General features: G+C 48.5%; 1 protein-coding gene across 4 annotated transcripts in view; it reads right to left on the reverse strand.

Annotated features, from left to right (window-relative positions):
* Positions 1 to 21,637, reverse strand: part of rims2a (regulating synaptic membrane exocytosis 2a) — a gene marked incomplete at both ends in the record, with an annotated part of 129,426 nt that overhangs the window by 60,883 nt on the left and 46,906 nt on the right. For all 4 annotated transcript variants that reach the window (XM_079735492.1, XM_079735493.1, XM_079735491.1 and 1 more), the window contains one exon: positions 6,267 to 7,228. In XM_079735492.1, the coding sequence (XP_079591618.1) occupies positions 6,267 to 7,228 (962 nt within the window). The remainder of the gene's footprint in view (positions 1 to 6,266; positions 7,229 to 21,637) is intronic.

The raw sequence follows: 21,637 nt of genomic DNA on the forward strand, positions 1-21,637 counted from the left end.
AACACTGGCATAAAAATAGACACTGCATGCTGTAAGATGCAAGGGGTGATTGTGTGTGTGGGTGTGTGTGTGTGTGTGTGTGTGTGTGTGTGTGTGTGTGTGTGTGTGTGTGTGTGTGTGTGTGTGTGTGTGTGAGATAGAGTATGTGTTGGGAGGGGGGTAAGGCAGGAGATGAACGCTGCTTAGATCCTTTTTTATGGCTGTTATGGCATTTATTTTATTTTCTCTCTTTATAGTTCTGTTCAATTCAGTATTTTTGAATACTTGAAGTTTAAGACTCTGGGATATTGGGGCACCATTACGGAACTAAACGGAACTTAAGTGTCAAATGTGAAAAAAAAAAAAAAAAAACGTCCCTATGAGGTTGCAAGGTCAAACAAACATGCAAGGTCAAACTTACACCCATTATCTCTCTCTGTCTCACCCTCTAAACCCCTCTCTGTCTGTCTGTCTGTCTCTCTCTCTCTCTCACATCCCCCCCCCCCCCCCCCCACCTCTTTCTCTCGCTGTCTCTCTCTTGACCTGCTGCTACTATTCATTCATGGAGGGGAGTGTTAAAACCACTTAGTATACACAGTTAGGCGCTGTGATAACAACATTGGGTACGTCCCCAGATGGGCCATGCCCTCTCCGGCCCTCTGTTACCAACATGTGACACGGCTGATTAGCCTCTCTGGCTCCCAGCTGCTGCTCTGTCACAGCCACACACACCAGGACGCAGCTTAACCGGGACAGACGCCTTTGCAGGGGGAGTGACCTGCACTAACAGCGGCCGTGCGGTCGCATTAGCCCCCCTAAAGAAACAACTAAAAAGCCTACATTTTTGGGGTCTTTGGCTGCCCCCCTCTCGCTCTCTCTCGCTCTTTCTCTCCCTGTCCCACTCTTTCTCTCTCCCTCTCTTTCTCTCTTTCTCACTCCCCTTCTTGCTCGCACTTTATCTCTCCCTCTGTCTCTCTGTCTCTCTGTCTCTGTCTCTCTCTCTCTCTCTCTCTCGCTCTCTCGCTCTCTCTCTCTCTTGCTCTGTCTCTCTCTCCCTCTCTCCCTCTCTACATTGGCCTTAAACTTGACACAATGGTGATCTGCCACCTCCCTTCTTCTTGAAACGTACAGAAGGCCGAGACGCCTTGAGACTGACGCCCAAGCTCTGCTGGCTTTTGCATGGCTGATGTTCCAGCATGGTCCAACAACGGTGGCTGTGAATGTGGGGATTTGCCAGAGGAGTGGAGCAAATAGCTCCTGCCTCCATCACCCCCCACCCAGCTGGTAGCTGTAGAGGGCTATGATCTCCTTGACTAGCCGGAGTGTATATATGTGTGTGTGCACGCATTTGTGTGTGGTTGTGTGTGTGTATTTTCTTGGCTAGCCGGTGTGTGTATGTTTGTGTGTGTGTGTGTGTGTGTGTGTGTGTGTGTGTGTCTGTGTGTGTGTGTGTGTGTGCGTGTATTTGTGCGTGCATTTGTGTGTGTATGTGTGCATTGTGCGTGCATGTGTGGTTTCTCAGCGAGCAGGAAAAGTCATCATGGCCATAAATTGTGGGGATCAGCAGCCTGAGCGCGGGCCCCCCCATGCTGCCCGGGCTCCGTGGCCCCCAGCAGCAAAGTGCTGATTCAGGCCGGGCAGCGCGGAGCGGCCCACGGAGGAGTTCACCAGCGGCAGCCTCTCCATCACTTTGACAGCTCAATAAAAACCAGTGTAAACTATTAATTGGATCATTAATTATTGATGCTGCTTTTACTACATTTCATGGGGGGTGGGGGGCAGGGGGGATGGAAGGCATGTTTAAATATGGTAACTATGGTAACCACGTGAGGTGTGTATGAGCTGAGGGACCCGGGTTTGAGGGGACGAGAACATGCAGCGGTTTTGGACGGGTGGTAGAATCTGAAAGATTAGACTTTTGTCGGGGCATATGCGGTATACGGCTGTATGTGTTAAGATGTCATTTTTGAACACCTACTGTGTTAGACTTTATTTATTGCGAAAGCCCATACCATCCAATGAACAAATAACAGGGGAATCAATTGTGCTCTTCTCACATGGGATGTCATAGTGATGGCATCCCAGTTTTAGCCGTGCTCACATTCTCATAAAACGGCATTATCAGCTGTTAAGCTGGACCGAAAGGGACGATCGGCCATTAGCGAACACACTACAGTCCTAATAAACAAAACCCAGGTGTGTGGGAAGCAGTCCCCAGGGTCCTTAAATGCTTTAACTTGGGTAGCTTGCACTACAAAATGACCACCGTCTTCTCCTCAGTTAGCCGGCCAGCTTCTTCTTTTTCTGTCTGCTCGGCACTATTATGAGGGTGCATGTCAGGGGGATCAATAAATAGGAAAATGGATCGAGAGCACCATCACACTAAATCAGCCCACTGGCCTTTACAGACACAAGCCAGGCCCATTACAGCTGGCACGCCCTCCTCTCTCCCATCTCTTTCTCTCTCTCTCCATCCCTCCTCCTCCTCTTCTTACTGCTTCTTCATCATCTCTAGGTCTGCTGCCTGTCACTCCACTTAACCCAGGCTCTCACTACTCTGCGCGTCAGCCCCGTTCCTCTGAAGAAGCTCCTTAAGGGTTATAGAGGGCTTGAAAAGCAAAAGGACATTATTAGGGCTACTCAGCCTACACACACGGACGCACACATGCACACACACACGCACACACAAACACACTCACACGCACAACTCACAGCCTTGGCACACACACACTGAGTTGCCCCCACACATATGACCAAAAGATACCTTCTGCCCTCAGTTTCATCTCTCTCGGACTCCCCCTCTCTCTCTTGCTCTATATCTCTCTTCTCTCTCTATCCCTGACCCTTCCTCCCGCTCTCTCTACCTCTCGTTGTCTCTCCGTCTCTCTCTCTCTCTCGCATGCTCGCTTCGCATGCAATTACAATTGATGTTCTCTGCTTAGCTGCCTCCCCCCCCTCCCCCCCTCACACTGCTGTTGTAAGGGGGTAAAAGTGCTTTGCACAGTAGCAGGGCTCATCAGAGAGTGCTTGCTATGCACGCTACACACGGCGGAGATTACCCTTTGTCAGGTCAGCTAATCAAAGTGATATGTGAACGCGGTGGCCTCTTAGGGGAATCCGTCTGTAGTGGTGAAATGTGCGTGGAAAACACACACCTGTTGGTATGTGATTGTTATCAAACGTATGAAAGCCGACGCTGGTTAAGCAGTGCGTTTACATTGAGCATATTTTTAACACGTCAACTCATGCTAATTTTCTGAGTCATCCGTGTAGTTGACGTATTATTTGATAGAGAGCATTAGCTGTAAGGGAGCAGATAAGAGGCTGCCTGTGTAATGTGAGCCAATCAATACGATGTTACATGTTACATCGCACTCTGCGTGTTACATAATTAAGTCTACTTTAAAACAACTCACATAAAGAAATTCCATTTAAAAATGATAAATGGTTCATCGAAATTTACGTTTTTGTCTGTTTCCAGCCCACATGCCACTACTAACATCAAGCTCTAGCCATCGCTAACATCAACACCGCAGCTCCTGTTGTCAACTCAACAGTTGACCTACATATTTCTTATCTACTATGTCCTACACTGACTAACCTGACGGGTAGGCAGACAGACTATAAAACAACATATAAATCAAACAAAATGTCTCTCGATTGTGCTCCTGCTCTCCGGTTCAAGCCATGGTTACCTGGATACGCGGGAACCCCCCGACATCAATAATGCAGCAGTGGTTCCGGTTTCCTTTGGTGGAGGATAGTTACATAACCTGGCACACTGGAGGGCTGCCATTCCGGCGTGTCTATTATCCAGAGAGCACTGCGCAATGTACAAACTGAAGAAAAATTCAGCAATCCAGAGACTTGAATACTTTCGGTCATCTACGGCCCCTCGGCCAACAATCACTGTCGCCTGCACCTCATCGTTTCACTCCGGGATTTGCATTCCCTTCATGTTTTAAGGTTGTCATTCAGTTTCTCCCTGGAGTCTGACTTGGCCGCCTGCCCCCCTTCCGTGCCTGGTAAACATGTCCAATTTCTCCTCTCCTGTTGAGCACTCTCTTTGACACCACCAAGGTAAAGGCTGCCATAATTAAAGGTTTGACAACAAGATCAATTTGCAATTACGACAACCATGGGCCAGGTGGGCCGGTCAAGTGGCCAACTGCTCGAGGGTCCGGATGATAATCCTCTATGAAGGGGCGCATAATAAGGACACTGTTTACATATTGAAGGTGGCGAGACGGCCGTAGTAGTTTGACTGACTAACTTGTAGTGTAATACAGGTACCTGCCTTCCCTGTCGGCAACATGGGGATTGTGGATGGATGGATGGATGGATTTCTCCTCGTAATGTACCAAGGAAGGGCATCGAACTAACCCGACCCTATATGGTTCGTTTCACTCCCTATCAAAATGGAGTATTGCAGGATCAAAATCTAAAAGCTCCAAAAAACCTTGGCAATTCAAGAACATAATGCAGCAGACAATCAACAATAACACTGCTTTTCCAAAGGACGTTTTCGTCTCGATATTCTAGACACGGTAGGAACATCTAGCTGTCTGCTTTCCTGTACTGTAATGCTACTCTGTGTGTGTGTGTGTGTGTGTGTGTGTGTGTGTGTTTGTGTGTGTGTGTGTGTGTGTGTGAGTGTGTATGTGTGTGTGTGTTTTAATGGTACAACTTCTGAACCTCAAAGCATCGGAGCAGCCGTACGCTCCAGCACCGCCTCGGCCTATTTGGCCGGGCCTAATCCTGTCTCTTGGACTTCTGAAAGGCCACTCTCTAAAAGGGATGACATCACCGGCGTGGTTTGGGGGCATTGCGGTAAAGTAGATAACCTTTGTGTGCACAGACTATCTGCCCGCATCTCTCTTGGAAGAGAGGGAGGGAGGGAGGGAGGGAGAGAGAGAGAGAGAAAGAGAGAGGGAGAGAGAGAGAGAGAGAGAGAGAGAGAGAGAGAGAGAGAGAGAGAGAGAGAGAGAGAGAGAGAGAGAGAGGAGCAGAAGCAGAATGAGGTAAAAGGAGAGAGAGAGAGAGAGAGAGAAAGAGAGAGAGAGAGAGAGACGGAGATTAGGTGGGGAGTAACAAGCTACATAAAACCACAAGCTACAAACTGTCACTTGGAGCTCCAGGATGGACTCTGCCAGAGAGTAGCCATTTCTCCAGCTCCTCTGTTCTACAGATAAGTTTGAAAGTTAAACCTAAACGGGGGAGGGCGGGGGGGGGGGGGGGGGGGGGGGGGGGGATTGATTGCCCGCCGCTGTTTAATTACCTTTGGCTATACATGTTTTAATTAAAATGCGGGACTTGTGACATCATTGGGAGATGTTTGAAGCATCAGAATGTATGCTCTTCATTGCTAAGCCGGCACATAGCCACGTTGTACTGCACAGATTTCTTTACACTGTATACAAAAAATATGCTTATACGCTTGATCGACGAAAACATATCCTGTCGCCGTACTCAGTTTGTTCGGCTTCGACACTGTTTGCTGATGTGGTTCATTCTAAAAGTTTCCTATATTCCAAAGAAGAAAGACATAATTGTGCTACTAAGTCGCACTTGTCACACAGACATACACACTCACATATGCACACACACATATACATACTGACATACAGTTACTCACACACACTTACAAACATACACAAGTAACAAACACTAACATACACACACACACAAGTAACACACGTACACACACACACAAACATACACACACACACGCACACAAAAACAGACACATACACAAGAAACAAACATATACACTAATACATCCTCACACACACAAACATATAGCCAACATACACATACATACACAAGAAATATATAACATTATTGACATGTATCTGGGTGCATCGTCAGAGCATTACACTCTTCACTGCAACTCTGGGAATAGATTCATACATTATGCAGTTAGAAACACAGTGCTCTGTCAGTCACCCACCACCACCCCCCACACACACACACACACACACACACACACACACACAAGGAAAAATACATAGGAGACCACACAATATCGAGAGCTGTGAGGGATCAAAAAGGTTATTTCAGCCACAACAACATCAACAACAACATCAACAACAACATCAACAAATGTATGAGAGATGAGTCAAAGCCGTAAAACTACCATTACTAGCAGCTAGCGACTTGCACATTACCTGAAACTAGGACTATGATACGAGAATCAAGTACGGCATGAATAGGAACCAATGTGTCCGGCGATACTGAATGGCTTAGTGAGCGGTGCGCGCGGGCAGAGAAAAGCAGCGTCTCCCTACCTTTCTCACTGACTGACTCACTCTCTAGCTCCACGTCCTCACAGCTGGTGTACTCCGGCGTGGTGGCCAGCTCCTCCTCCGAGCTGCTCAGGGACACCTGCCTCATCTTCCCTCCCTTTTTGGTCTTGTGGGGCTTGGGCGGCGGCGGCCGCACCGACTCGGACTGGTCGGAGCTCAGCGAGTCGTTGCGCAGCATGCTCTCCATCTTCTCCCGCTTGGTCTTGCGTACGGCCGAGCTGGGGTCCAGGTGGTGCTGCTGCTGCTGCTGCTGCTGCTGCTGCTGCTGCCTCCGCAGGGGGTCGCCGCCCGGGTCACACCTCCGCACGTCCCCCGGGCGCTCCCCAAGCACGGGGCTGCGGTGGGGCGTGGGCGGGCTGTGGTTGGAGGTCCGGTAGCCCCCGTGGCCCCCGGGTCCCGGGGAGGAGCGGTCCACCGAGTACGAGCGCTGTCCCGCCAGGGGCGGCCGGCGCTCGGTGAGGTGCTGGCGGGACAGGCGGATGGGCGCGGGCTCGTCCTGCTCCGTGTAGGCCAGGGACGCGTCGCTGTGGCGCCGCTCGTGCCTCATGCGGCCCACCTCGGCGTGCATGCGCATCTGCTCCTCGTAGGGCTGGGGCTTGACCGGGTAGCGGGCCAGGTTGGGGTCGCTGCGGTAGCGGGTCTGGAACTCCTCCTGCCGCTGGCGCTGCAGCTCGTACTCACTGGGCCCGTCTAGCTCCTGGTCCAGGGGGTACTCCTGGGAGTGCCAGCGCCCAGGCCCACGGCGGTCCCGGTAGCCGGCCCGCGCCGAGTCGGCGTCCGTGTACATGTGAGGGCCCCGCGGAGCCCGCCGAGGGTCCCCGTCTCCGTAGTCGGACGGTGATCGAGGCATGCCGCCGACCCCCGGGGCATACTGGTTGTGGTCGCCCCCCTCCCTTTGGTCGTATTTTTGGTTTGGATCCCTGGATGCGGATGGGCTTCGTTTCCTGTCAATCAAACGGAAAACGTTTCAGTGGGCGTTGGAACCGCTATACGGTTCCTGTTTCATGGATACATTTTTTTAAATACAAATAAAGTTGAGACATTCGATGAACGGTGCAGAAGAAGAGTCACATGGTGAAGGATGGTTTCCCAATTCTTTGCCATTTTTTTCAGATCTCTAGGCTAGAACGTGATTCACGAACGTGTGCGTACGCTGCTTCTGTGGGTGTGTGTGGTGTCAATACTGACTTCTGTTTTTGTATGAGTATGTGTGTGTGTTGCATGTGTGTGCGTGTGTACGCGTGTTTATGTATGCCTAAATATTCATTTATGTGCGTCTGGGTGTGTGTGTGTGTGTGTGTGTGTGTGCGTGAGTATCTGCATGCGTGCGTGTTTGTGTGCGCATGTACGTGTGTGCATGCGTTTTTTTACATCTAGAACTCTATTTGCGATCTTCTGTGTGCCTGGCAGCGCTCCGTGCCGCCAGCAAGGAGGTGTTGATGAAAGCGATCTTCCAGACAGGAGCCTCCACAGTGGCTCATCAGGCCTCCCTGCACTGCCCCTGTGGGCCTGCAGTCTGAGCGTCTACAGTCTGCCGCCGTACAGCAGCCCTGCTCTACTTTGCCCTGGCTCTGCGTGGGCCTCCGTCTGCGTCATGCGCACATGAAAGAAGACGTGCAACCCTCGCTCCTCGCTCGCCCCAGACATGTACACAGACTTAGAGAGAAGAATAGAGAGCAGTGAGGAGACAGAAAGAGAGGTGGAGGGAGAGAGAGAGAGAGAGAGAGAGAGCGAGAGAGAGAGAAGGGGAAACTGAGGCTAGGTAAAATCGACCACATCTGCATAACACTCCAATGTTGAAATCCTCTAGTGTTCTGCTCCTCAAATACACCAAAATAACGTTTTTAGCAATTTACTGGCCCTTTGCTAACAAATTCAGGGCCTCTCAAATAAATAAATGTACCCTGTTGTATATTTCCTCAATCTCTCTTAAAAGGCTGAATGGCAATAACGAAAAACACTAAATACAGAATATGTAGGACAACATGTTGAGAAAATAACAAATCTATACAACCATTGTACCACACCCCCAACTGCTTTGTTTCAAATGTCTTCATTTCAATTGGCAGAACAGTTCATTTTCTATATTAAATTCAATAAAAAATGGCAATTTAATCATTTCCATCATCGCCAAAAGAAACCAGAATGAAATGTATCAAGCATGGAAATCATGTTGCACTCATCATATAAAATCTGTGATTCATAGTTAGTCATATTTTGCTCCACGTAAGCTTTCTTTCAGAACGAGAAAGCGAAAGGCTTTTGAGTGTGCGGGGCGGAAAGCTCCACCAAGCATTCGTTTCAATTTGAACCATGAGAACGCTCCATCAGCTTCCTCCAACTTCATTAATCATTGCTGCTAGCTCTCCTCAGTAACAGGGATGACAGAGCCTGGCGTGTGATTGGCTGAAATACGGCATTCTTTCCCCCCGCCTCTCGAAATAGCAGGTGATAGGAAACGTTAAAGGGGTGGTGACCTCCGCCCAAGAGCCGTATTTAGACGGTAGTGAGCATGTATAATGAATAAACAATAACGCAACACTTGATGCGCTGATGCATGACCGGCCCAAATTGAGCTCGCCGGGTTAAGTTTCAACTTGGACCACGGTGAATATTTAATCTCATGTCAGGGAAGCAGTATGATGAAGGATCAAAGCGTGTACGTCATCAGATCGACTGTGTATAGCAAAAAGGTTTCTGGTTGTTTTAAGGGGGGAGGGGGGGGGGATAATAGCCAGGCAATGGTGTGACACACAATTGCGCTTGTCAACATCACTGAATGAATAGAGACGTTTAGCAAAGAGAAAAAAATGCGTACAAGGGATGTTGCTCTCCGGTTACCTGCCAAGTCACGAGCATTGCGACAGGGCAGGTCGGCTAAGGAGGAGGGGATCAGCATGCAGGCCGGTCTGAAAACCCACATCGGGCTCCTTCACACATGTCTGTTTCAATCGTCATCCATTTTGCATACGAGCAACATAAGACAAACGATCAGAGGGAAAAAAAATAATGGATGGATAAAATAGAGCAGGGTAGATACTTCACCGTACCCCTGTACACCCCCAGCCGGTCAAAACACAAGTACGTATAAACTCCTCCGTCACCGTTTGTTGTCCGGCCGGGCGCCCATTCAGATAGGGCTGTGGAGCCAGGAGAGAGAGGCTGCGTGATGCATTATTCATGGCCAGCTGCTGGACTGTGAGCAAAATGGGGGGGGAGCTTCATTCACAAATCCACAAAGTGAGGAGCCAGCACAAATGATGTGCAGGGTATAGGGGCAGGGCTCAGTGTGACTCAGACCGACCGACCCCAAAATAAAAAAATAAAAGGAGGGAGTCGGGGTAGGGGGGGTAGTAAGATGTGTAGTCAGCATGTCAAACGCCTCCATATGGTGGCTTGCAGACAACACGACGAGTCAATGTGTGTGTGTGTCTGTCTGTGTGTGCGTGGGTTCACGTGCACGTGTGAGTGTGCGTGGGGGTTGCCGACAGTGCAGTATGTTTGCAAAGCCACTGGCTGGTGCCCAATGAATACAGAACACATGCGTGGCGTGTACACACACACACACATACACAGACTGCCAGCATAAAATAATTAAACTAATAAAAATGTAATAAATCAAACGCCCCCCTATTATGGGCTGTCTCGTCTGGCCGCGTCTGCCCTTCCCGCCGAACACAGAGTGAGAGAGAGAGGGAGAGAGAGTGAGAGATAGGAGAGACGACAGAGAGAGAGAGAGAGAGAGAGAGAGAGGCGAGAGGGAGAGAGAGATAGAGAGAGGAGTGGAGGATAGAGGGAGAGAGAGATGAGAGAGGGAGAGCGATAGAGAACGAGAAGACAGAGAGAGAAGGTGAGAGAGACATGTAGAGAAGGTGAAAGGGAAAGTTATAAGAGAGAGAGAGGGAGAGATAGATAGAGAGAGGCAGAGAAAGATAGAGAGGGAGAGTGCTGCTTATGTAAACCAGCGAGTCTGGCGCTCTCTCCTTATTCCACTCATCAGCCACTGCATCATGATGCTAATACTGTCAGAGCCAAACCTGCCCACACTAAGCACAACAACAGAGCCGTGGCGCAGCACTAAATATTGTACACTATTACCATGTTCCCCCCCGCTGCCACAGCTGTCATAATGGGCTCTCTGCGGCCCGCTGTTAGCTCCCAAGAAGCCGCCGCCGCCGCCGCCGCTATGACAATACTGAGCCAGGCATGGGAGACTGGCTTTACTGGGCCACGGACACAGGTACAAAAAGAGGAGGAGAGTTGGGAGGAGGAGGAGGAGGTGGAGGAGGAGGAGGAAGAGGAAAAGGAGGTGGAGAGCAAAGGATCAGTTGCCCAGCTCAGTTGTCTGGGCATTGATAGACATGTGAACTAGTGAGAGAGAGAGAGAGAGAGAGAGAGAGAGAGAGAGAGAGAGAGAGAGAGAGAAAGAGAGAGAGAGGGAGACAGGGAAACTGAGGCTCGGGAGCACGACACAACATCTGAGAGAGTGAGTGAGAGATTGGAGTAGGGATTAAGGGACAAAGATAGAAAAAGAGATGGAGAAACATAAAGAGGGGGTTGGGAAGCATGGAAGGGTGAGGAGGAAAGAGGTAACACATAGAGGGAGAAAGGGTGGATAAAAAGAGGAAGGGGAAGAGAAAGAGAGAACCAGAGGGGAGGAAGGAGGAGAATAACCAGCGTGGGGGGGACGGGGGGGACGGGGCATGCAGAAGATGCAGTCAGTGAACGTGGTGCATTCAGGAGCCGCAACCACAGTGTGCTTGAGTGACAGAAGAGAAGGATATACAGTATACAGCCCTGACGCTATACGCCAACGCCTTGCTGCAACGTTTGAGTCACGATGAGGCTCGTGACTCAAACCCTAACGCGCACCCCCCCCCCCCCCCCCCCCCTCCCCCCCCCCCCCACCCCTCCCTCCCCCACCTTCTTCCCTCTTTTGCCTCCTCCCAATTCCAGGGGACCATCCAGAGTGAGATGCTGAGATGCGTTGCGCTGCTCGTGAGCTAGATGGGCGGACACACAGGGCGGTGGTAGCACCGCAGTACCAGTTCCAGCGCACCTTAAATCACTTGAACAACAGGCGGGGTGGAGAGAGAGAGAGAGAGAGAGAGAGAGAGAGAGAGTTGTGTGTTCTCTATTCAGAAGACCATTGAAATGAGGAGTAGTAAACGTAGTTGTTGGGGCCGTTTCTATTCAATCATGTTTGTTCTCTAACGACTGCAATAACTAAGTGAACTCTGGTGTGTAAAAGAAAAATATCCAGATGGCATCCATGTAAGTGCCGGCCCACGAATGACATGCCGACTATCGATCAACAATATCGATTCATGATATTGACTTTAACGTTGCAGATGACTGATGATTACAACTTTGACTACTTCCGACTTTTGACTACCGGCAGACTGAGAGATTTCAGAAGGCAAAGGTATTGGTGTGTCTTGCAATTGATCGGCCAAGATAATATATTTATATTTATATGACAGAAGTTAACGAATTACTGTAACTTTACTTTACTGTAGAATTAATAAAGATTTAATATAAACCAAAAATCTGTAAGAAATAAAATATCATTTCAACCAGCAGGGATATTTTGATCCTGGTGACCCAGAAAATTTCAGACTTGTCCACACAAAAGGTTTCAGACTTTAACACACAATTGTTCCGGCCTAAATCTTGGGATTCCACACAGAATAATTCCATCAATAGAGAAGCCAACAGGGGTCCTGGTTTGTTTGATCTGGTTGCTACAGCCTGATTGGACTAGATCTGATCGCCGAAAGTGGAAAGTACGCCATCGTCATTCAAAAGCAGAGTGATACACAAAACCAAGGGCTCACCGAAATCATAGGGATTACGCTACGGACCGACAGATTAAAAAGAGTGACCCTAAAAGATTACAAGTGACCTTACATGTGCACAAACCGCTAAGACCTTTATGTACTGACTGTTTTTTCTTCTTGTATGACATGACAAAAATAACATTCCTAAAACTGCTGCAATACACTAGGGGTTTAGCAGGATAACCACCTCTCCAAGTCATACTTGGTCATACACGTGTATGTATTTCTGCATGCATGTGTTTGTGTGTGTGTGTATCTATGTATATGCGTGTAACCCTCTCACCCAGTACACTGGGTAATAAAGCACATGCAGCAGACCTCCATTACCACAAATCATTGTTGTTTGATGCAGATTATCACATGAAGGAATAGCCATCGCCAGACATAAATCAACACAGGACATCTCCAGCATGGTCACTGATTTATAGGGGGGAAGCTGCAGGCTTGGGGTAGACCCCTCTAATACAACAATACACAGAATACATAATTACAGCAACACACGCACACACGCAGGCACACACACACATCTGCAAACGCATACTACAGTTACAACTGTCAACAACATGCAACTAATTATCACTGTTACAACTGTGGACAATTAATAAACAACTTACTAATTACTACGGTTACAGCTGTGACCACCGAAATAACAATAAAGTAGTAACGATACGGTTTCAACTCTCGTAATAAGAATGCAGTCTTTACAGGAGAGTTAATATGTTGGAGAGCTAGATATTGCAAAGCTCTTTCTCGTGTCCATTGGCTATGCTGATATTCCATTTAAAACTAAAGGGTTGTCACTAGGCGAACGATCGATAATTGAATGTCAATAAGAGAGGTCTCAGTGAGTGATGGACCCTTCGTAGAAGTTGCTGATTTTGTGTTCTCAGCTACACACATGCAGGCACACAAACGTCAAACGCACACACACACGCTCACACAACTTTTCAAGTATTTCCGTATTTTCAATTGTAAACGTGAATAAGTAATACTGTTAACTAATAGATGCCACGAGCATTGTGTATTGTTGTCATGGATAATAGCAAACATGGCTTATCTGCATGGTCAAGCATGGACTTTGAATATAACAAAATGTTTACGCAAATGGAACGAAAGAAAGGAAATACCCTAGGAAATTTAAAACGATCCATACATACTCAAGGCAAACAATATTAGGCACCTGTCTCACGGGAGATTCTGTTCAGGTCCCGGGGATGAAGCTCACTTCAGACCGCTCCGCGTACCACCCATGACCCACTAAGACCAGTTCGGACCCCCCGGGGTCGTCTCCGGTCCGCCTGGTGCGGACCTCTCTACCCCACTGCCATGCCTGGAGACCAAGCCTTAATTTTACTTACTGTTCCTCCTGGTGGATCCTCTCTCCTGCTGAAAAAATGTCCTACTTATATTTCCAGTACTGCAAGGGACAGGGCTAAGCCACGATCAGTGCTCTGCATGGCCCACTTGCAGCCGTAGCGTGCGCCTGCATGTGTCCAAGCGTGTTCCTGTGTGTGTCTGTGTGTGCCTGTGTGATGTCTTCGTGACACCAGCTCCAACAGAACTGCCGCGGCCTGCCTGTTCTCCACTGCTGAACTATTTAACTTGAACGTTAAATAAGCGAGCGCCCACCCCCCGCCCCCAAGGAGAGGCAATCGGGGGCTGCGAATGCACCGCTGCCCCCTTGGAGGTGGGGTGTGGGGAGCTGGAGGAGGACAAGGAGGAGAAGGAGGAGGAGGAGGAGGAGGAACAGGAGGAGGAGGAGTCATCGGTGGGTGGAGGGATGTAGGGGTGGGGGTGTTTGCTCTGCGGACAAATGGCGGAGAGTCAAATTAGAACAAATGAGCGGTGCCGTGTTACAGATCTCTCCTCTTAAAGGGATCTTTGGCCCTGCTAATGACAGCAATCTATCCTGCAATTCTCTCTATTGAAACTAGATCACCAGGAGGAAGAAGAGGGGAGAGCAGCAGGCTAAATCACAGCGAAAGACAGAAATATCCACAATGGTTTCGCTTGGAAAGCAATTCCAAATAGCAGAGAGAGCAAGCCAGAGAGAGCGATGAAGAGAAGATGTTTTTTGGAAAAGCGTTCTCATTTTGCTTCCCCTACTGCCAAGACTAACTCAACCAGAATCCATTGCATCTTGGAAGACTGGGGAAGGAGAATAAAACACACACAAACTCCTCAGAGAGACCAAAACCAACCAAAGTGTCCCGAACTAAATCCTGCAGAAAAAGAACTGTCCAAATAAACATATCCTAGAAGAATCAGCCACCTGGAACTCCTCCCGTAGCTCAAAGGGCCCGGCTGACGGCTGGCTGGGCCCGCGGCACGCTAGCCTTACCCCGAGGGGCCCGGCCCCCCCAGCTGGGCTGAGCCTCGGAGGTCGCGACGGCTTCAGAGGCGGCTGTGCAGTGTGGTTCTGGTGCCCAGCAGTGGGGGTTTATAACACGGGGTCTTAGGGATCTTAGGAGGGGAGAAGGGTGGAGCAGAAAGGCCTCCCGGTCCAAGGGGCTTCCCGGGGCACTGGTGTCCCGGCAACCAGGAGCGGATTACCCTCCCGGGATGATGACCCACTCCCATCTACCAGCGGTCACAACAGCGGCATGCCGCCTGACACTAATCTTATTCAGCCCGGGTTTTCCATGATCCTCAAACTGAACAAATTACATGTGCTGCATATATTTTATTTTCATCCAAAAGTGGCAGGGGAGGTGAGGCTTCAAAGAGAGAGATTATACCACTACCTTATTATGTGTTGTATGTATGTGATCAGAATGTGTTCTGTACACTATGAGATAGCGTATTTAGCAGTGACTTTGTGTGTGTCTGTGTGTGTGTGCGTGTGCATGTGCGCATGTGTGTGTGTGTGAGGATGCGTGCGGTCATGTCTTACACAACACCTATATCACGAATGTCCTTTTGACGTCTTCCTTGCAGTCTCACACCTTGAACTCCACACTCGCCTTTCCGTTCCCTCTCTGCGTCAGTCTCTGTCTCTCTCTGTCCCCTGGTTCCCCCCGTCTCTCTCACCCCCCCCCCCCCCCCCCCCCCCCCCCCCTCCTCCCCCTCTCCTCTCCCAGGAAGTCGGTGTTGCTACCTGAGGACAGCGCGCTATGCTACCTGTCCAATCTTTGGCTCTGCACAGCAGGCGTGGCGGACGTCTGACTGACAGCGGGGACGATGAGGGAGGGCAGCTGCAAGATTGGCTGTTGACACAGCACTTCACAGGTTAGCTAGCCTCCCCGGCGCCCGTGATCCCCCCCCCCCACCACCACCACCACCACCACCACCACCACCACCACCACCACCACCACCACCACAGCCCTACAGTTGAGAGGGGGGCCCCCTGTGGAGCTGCTGAATCAAGGGGAGCTGTGGCAAGAGCGGGTAGGGTCAGGAGAGGACGGAGACACCTCCAACAGCACGGGCACACGACCGCTGAGGAGTCCTGTTGATATTGTTGTGTTTTACGGCAATCAGGCTTATCTGAATGTTTCTCTAATTCACTGACGTTATTTTTTTTTTTTACTGTGGTTCCATTTTTCATGTTGATCTACATCGTGAGTCGCTAAAAGTAGCAATGTGTGCTATTTCAACCAGGTCGTAGCTTCAAATAACCTGGAATGTCTTGAGTCGACGCTGCTATATAATGTTCTCAATAATGTTCTTGATAAAAACCCATCCTATAATTATCCCCCCAAAAAAAATGCTGGCCAGCCCGTACCTCTCTTCTGCGTCCCATGGTTAGCGTGAAGAAAATGTTTTAATAAGTCAAATTAGTCATGAGCCAATTACTGATAATAAAATCCCATCAAGGCAAAGACCTGATCCAGTCACAATCCAGCCTACAACAGCAATGAAAACGCCCCCTGCGATGTGCCTGGAAGTGTCTCATCATCAAACTTGCCATAATGAACCTAATGGCCCCATTAGCCTATATAACATAAAAATGGATTTAAAAAAATCTATAAAACACTATCACACAAGCACAAGCGTGATATGACAGAACTGACAGTTTGTCAAGGTTACATTCACAACCCCAGATGCACTCATACACATGCTCACACACAAACACAAACACACACACACACACACACACACAAACACACACACACACACACACACACACACACACCACACCCAGCCCTTAAATCCCTCCTCCTCCTTCCCCTCCTGTTCTCCCTCCTCCCCCTCCTCCCCCGCCTCCCCCGCCTTCCCCCCGCGCTGCAGAAAGTTGCGGGGCACCACATCCATCACGGGGCTGACAGTGTCAGCAGATCAGAGCCGGCACATCGCTAATTGGCTCTGAGCATCAGAGGCTCCGTCGCTCCTCCCTGGCCCCGGCATTCGGCTGGCGCGGCGTCTTCCTGCGTGTTAGCACGTAGCGCAGCGCTATGTCTAATGTAATGCAACCTGCACCCGGCGTCGTCGTCTGCTGGGGCCGGCTTTCTCTCTTTCCTCGCTAGAACGCTTGCAGCGCTATGTAGGCCGAGCCCCAGCAGAGTATGGCATCAAGATTAGCTAGCTACGGGGCGGCGGCGACACCGCCTGCCTGGTCCTGTCCTCCGGCGTGCAGGGAACAGTGTTTGTGCATATGCACACGGGTATGTATTACATACACAATTACACACACATAGCCTTTTTACTCTATTCATGTGATCGTTGCAGCGCTTTACTTTTCTGTTCACCGCTATCACACCTAGAGTTAAAAATAAACCCTGAGGTTTCAAGAGACAGGGAGTGTGTTGTAGAGGATTATGTCTGTGTGTCTATAATTTAAACGTGGGGTGGGATGGTACGGGGGTCATAGAAAGAACCAGGCAATCCCCCTGAAGAGCCTGTAACTACTAACTCATCAAGGGCAACAATTAACATGTTTGGGGGGGGGTTGGGTTGGCAAGCGATTCATTAGAAATACAATGGTTGTGTTCTGGCATTCATCTGTGACATCGGATCTGTTGCGACCATGAGAGAGAGAGATGTTGAGATGGCCAACTGATCCTTTAAGGAAAACACATACACAGACACACAAACAAATGCACACGCACATGCACACGCATACACACACACAGGTGCTGGCAGGCATCAGGACATGTTTGATCTAGTTTTAGACACAGAAGTGTTAGAAGCAGAAGGGACAGACCAATGTGTTTCAGTCCTGCTCCAGCTGTCCGGTGTTTATGAGCTGAGGTGGTCTTTTGATGGAGATCCAAAGATATGGTAAGATGAGAATAAACAGGGATAACTTGGTGGTGTATTGTTGAAGCACAGAGAAGTGTCAGTAGATCTGTGTAGGCTATTCAGACAGCCTGTTATGGTCTCCGACACGCATGGCATCATGGTGTTGAAGGTCGACATGTTCTGGTATAGGACAGCGCTACCAACTGTAAGTCTAGTTTACTTTACTTGATTCTCTCCCTCTCTCTCTCTCTCTCTCTCTCTCTCTCAAATACACGCTCACAGAGGAGTGTATTTGAATGGAATGGATACCCTCCTGTTCTGGCTGCAGCTACTGTAGCGCCGTGCCATGTCGCCTGAGTCAGCCATTGTTCATTTCCTGCAAAGTGTTCCACGCAGCGAACATATTGCGATCGGCTGAGCTATTCATAAAGAAGGCCGGCACTATTTCATATTGTGTGGGCAGAAAACGAACGGAGCTGAGCTGTATTTCTGCACCGGAAGGAAAACATCAAACACAAACACGGAGTCATGGTCTGGTCCATACCTCCATACTTCCTCTGTAACCAGTAACACACACTCACACACGCACAAACACACAAACACACACACACACACACACACACACACACACACACACACATACACACACACACAGACACACACACACACACAAACACACACACACAAACACGCACTCAAGCACACAAACACAAGCACACACCGACACCCACACACCCACGCACACCAACAAACACACACAAACACAGAAGACACTGTATGATACACAAATACAATACACACACACACACCGACACAAACAGAAGACACTGTATGATACACAAATACAATACACGCACAGAAGCATGGGTTCACAAACAAGAACACACAAACAAAACGTAAACACACCCACACATGCACATACACACACACACACACACAATCACACAAAAACACACAAAGCCCCTCTCAAGCCACACAAATGCACGCCCATTTCTTCTCGGTTCTGCCAAGTATGCATTGTTCATTCCAGTGAGCATGCCACATTCAAAATCAAAGTCAGGCAAGGCTGGCCGTCTGTCTGGCTTTATAGAAAGTCAGGAGGTAATGAAAACGCTGAGGGGTGAGTCAGAGGATGGTTTAATAACATCTCTTGGGCTGCTGGACGCACGGACTAACCCTCCTGGGGAACCAACCGATGATGGCCGGGTCGGGACAGAACCGGGGGCTGTATATAATATAGCTCCCATACTCACTCTGTCTCTCTCCGTCTATCTCTGTCTCTCTCTATCCCCCCTCTTTGTCTCTCCCTGCCACCCTTTCCCCTCTCACTCCATCGCTCTCTCACGTCATCGCCTCTGCATACTTGTGTGTCATGCGGCTTCCTTCTCTCCCTCCCCCCCCCCCATTCTCCTCTTTCTCCCTCTCTCCATCATAACTCCTTCCAGCGTTCCTCTGAGTCTATTATTGTCAACAGATAAGACTGCAACGTGCGTTGTTTGGCACACTGCCAAGCTCCTCCATGTTCCAAATGTAAAGGGGAGCAGTCAGTGTAAGGGGAGGGGAGGGGAGAGGAGGGGAGGGGAGAGGAGGAGCCAAAGGGGTTCAGAGGGGTTCAATGCCCACAAGGAGATGGAGGGAGGAGCACTCCGTTTACAGTTGAATGAGCACCTGTGTTTATAAGCCAATCATTTGCTGACGAATGGTGATGGAGTCTGCGCATAAGTGGCCCCTCTTTGCTGGGTTCAAGGTTAGGGCCTTGGTTTTTCCCTCTCTCTCTCTGTCTCTGTCTCTCTCCCCCTCTCTCTCCCTGCCTCCCCCCCCCCCCCCCCCCCCCCGTCTCACTCTCTCCCTCCCTCCCCCCTCTCTCTCTCTCTCTCTCGCTCTCTCTCTTTCTCTCACGCTCACACACATACCTGATATACACACACTTAGACACACTCCAGTTAAACATCTGCCTGGTGGGGGCGGGTGAGCTACCTGGGAAGAGTTTTTTTCCTCAGAAACGAGTGACGTACATGGAAGTTCTGACTGCATAACTTAGGCACAAGTTACGCAGTCAGTAACTTAGCACACAGGCATCCTCCCGAGACCCCATGTATTTTAAGTGAGGAGCTATGTCAGCTACGATCCTGGAAAATAACAAGCTTACCACATGAGACATGGAGAGGTGCATCAAATGAGGCCGATATGCACTATTTTGGAGATAAATAGTAGCGCAAAAAAAGTTGCTGTGCCATATTACATGATTTAAATGTTCTGGTTATATTTATCTGAATAAAGAACTGATGGAAAATTATGTTTTAGAGCCAGGTGCCAAATGTAGGTGTCTTATTGCAAGTAATTTGCAGGGCTGAGCCTGAATTGTTCATTAGGTGGGGTATTTGAATCTCAATTAAGTATTCGGATATTTGTTTTGTTTTGTTTATAATGAAAAAAAAAAATCGAATGCGTAGACAATCCTAATGTCTACACATATCTGGGGACTGAGAGTAGAAGGCGAGGTTACAGTTGTCTGAATATCTCAGTTATCAAATATATCACCTCAAAACTTTAGTTGAGGCAATGGGAGTTATCATCAGAATTGCCAAATATGGGATGACCGAATAATCATTCATTAGTTTTGGAAATTCACACATTAATTCAAACATCATTCCATTGCATTTTCGTTGATTATTTTGCATTTGTGTTTTCCTTAAATGTACTTGTGTTTTTCGAATTTGAAAAACGATTTGGAATATTCCGCTTGTAAGACAAGTCTAGGCCACCCTAGTTTTTCCTTCAAGCACTGTTACGCCTTTTTCTGAAAACCTGGCAGCAGCAGCCATTCTGAAAACGACGACCAGCCGACTACGTAGCAACTACAACGTGTATTTAGTGACACACACCAACACACAGCATGAGGGGCACCTAATACGCGATGGCTTGGCTGTATTTACCAAGGACTCTGTGAGGAAGACAGAGGCAGGATCAAGCAATATAAAATCGTATATATAAATATAAAATCCCATATCCTGCCTAGCCAAGCTTCCACAGCATTGGGATCTAAACACACCCCCTTTCACAACTGGCAATGTTATCAGGCCAAACCAACTAGGCTTCCCCATCATCTTAAGAGTGGGATTTTCGTAGACAACGCAAATAATAAGGTTGGAATATGTGAACAGACTTTTTTTTATTATTTTACACATTATGTACATATCATGCTCTAGATAGTCCACGGTTTATTCTAATTCTTCATTGTTCTATATTTTCTGTACTCTTTCACTCAGTGGATGTTAAGGTAGGAGAAAGGCAGTATCATCTTAGAAGGAAAGGGAGGTGGACTACATCTTCTGAGGTGGCTGCCAACATTTCCCCGGTAGCCCCGTCTCAAAGATGATTTGATTAATTCTTCTTGATGATTCTGATTAATGTGGTCTCCACTGCCATGTCGTACAACATGCCTTTCAAGAGCCCAATTATTAATGCAAAAGAAGTCTGATATACAAGACATGTGTATTAGAAAGACAAGGATTAGTTTTATAAAAGACCCTGTACGCTGAAGTATTTGGTACACATGCTAAAAAGCTGAACAGGAGTGATTGAATGTAAGTGAATGGGAAATGCATAAATGCTGGAATGATGCAGTTAAGATAACTTAGGAGCAAGACAAACGGTAGTGCATGTTGTATTACCAGCATTTTAATTTAAATATGGCTTTGTTCCACGTCAGTAGGCATTCTGTATTGCTTCAGGCACTTCAACACAGCTTAGCTTACCACTAAATAAGCTATTTTTAACAGTCTTGTGTGTCTGTGTGCATGGATGGATGTGCATGTGAGTGTGTGTGTGTGTGAGTATGTGTGTGTGTTTGTGTGTGTGTGTGTGTGTGCGCATGTGCATATGTATGTATGTGTGTACATGAGTGGGTGTTTGTGTGTATTTGTGGCTGCGTACGTGTGTGTGGCTGCGTACGTGTGTGTACACTCCAAATGCATTTCAGCGACTGATGAGTGTGAGTCCTGTGGGAAAGCATGTAAGGAAATTTAAATCAGATACAAGTCAATATTTTGCAGCATGTGCAGAAATTAGCTTGACCTCAGGTTCTCTCGTCTGAGCAGATTCCTTTCCTCAACGCCGGACGTTGAGTATGAATTACTTTTTGCTGCACCCACGGGAGGATAAGAAGACAGAGAAGTCATCTGTCCATTTTCGACCAGCAACATCATAACATGATAGATAAAAATAACACTTTCAACCAGACACACTTAACCCACTGTGTGGGTGGGGTAGGTTGTTCTAGACCATGGTTCGCTCTATCAAGCCATTAAGGGTTCTGTTGCTAAGATTCAG

Source organism: Pollachius pollachius, assembly GCF_949987615.1.
Source record: "Pollachius pollachius genome assembly, chromosome: 1".
Lineage (NCBI taxonomy): Eukaryota > Metazoa > Chordata > Actinopteri > Gadiformes > Gadidae > Pollachius > Pollachius pollachius.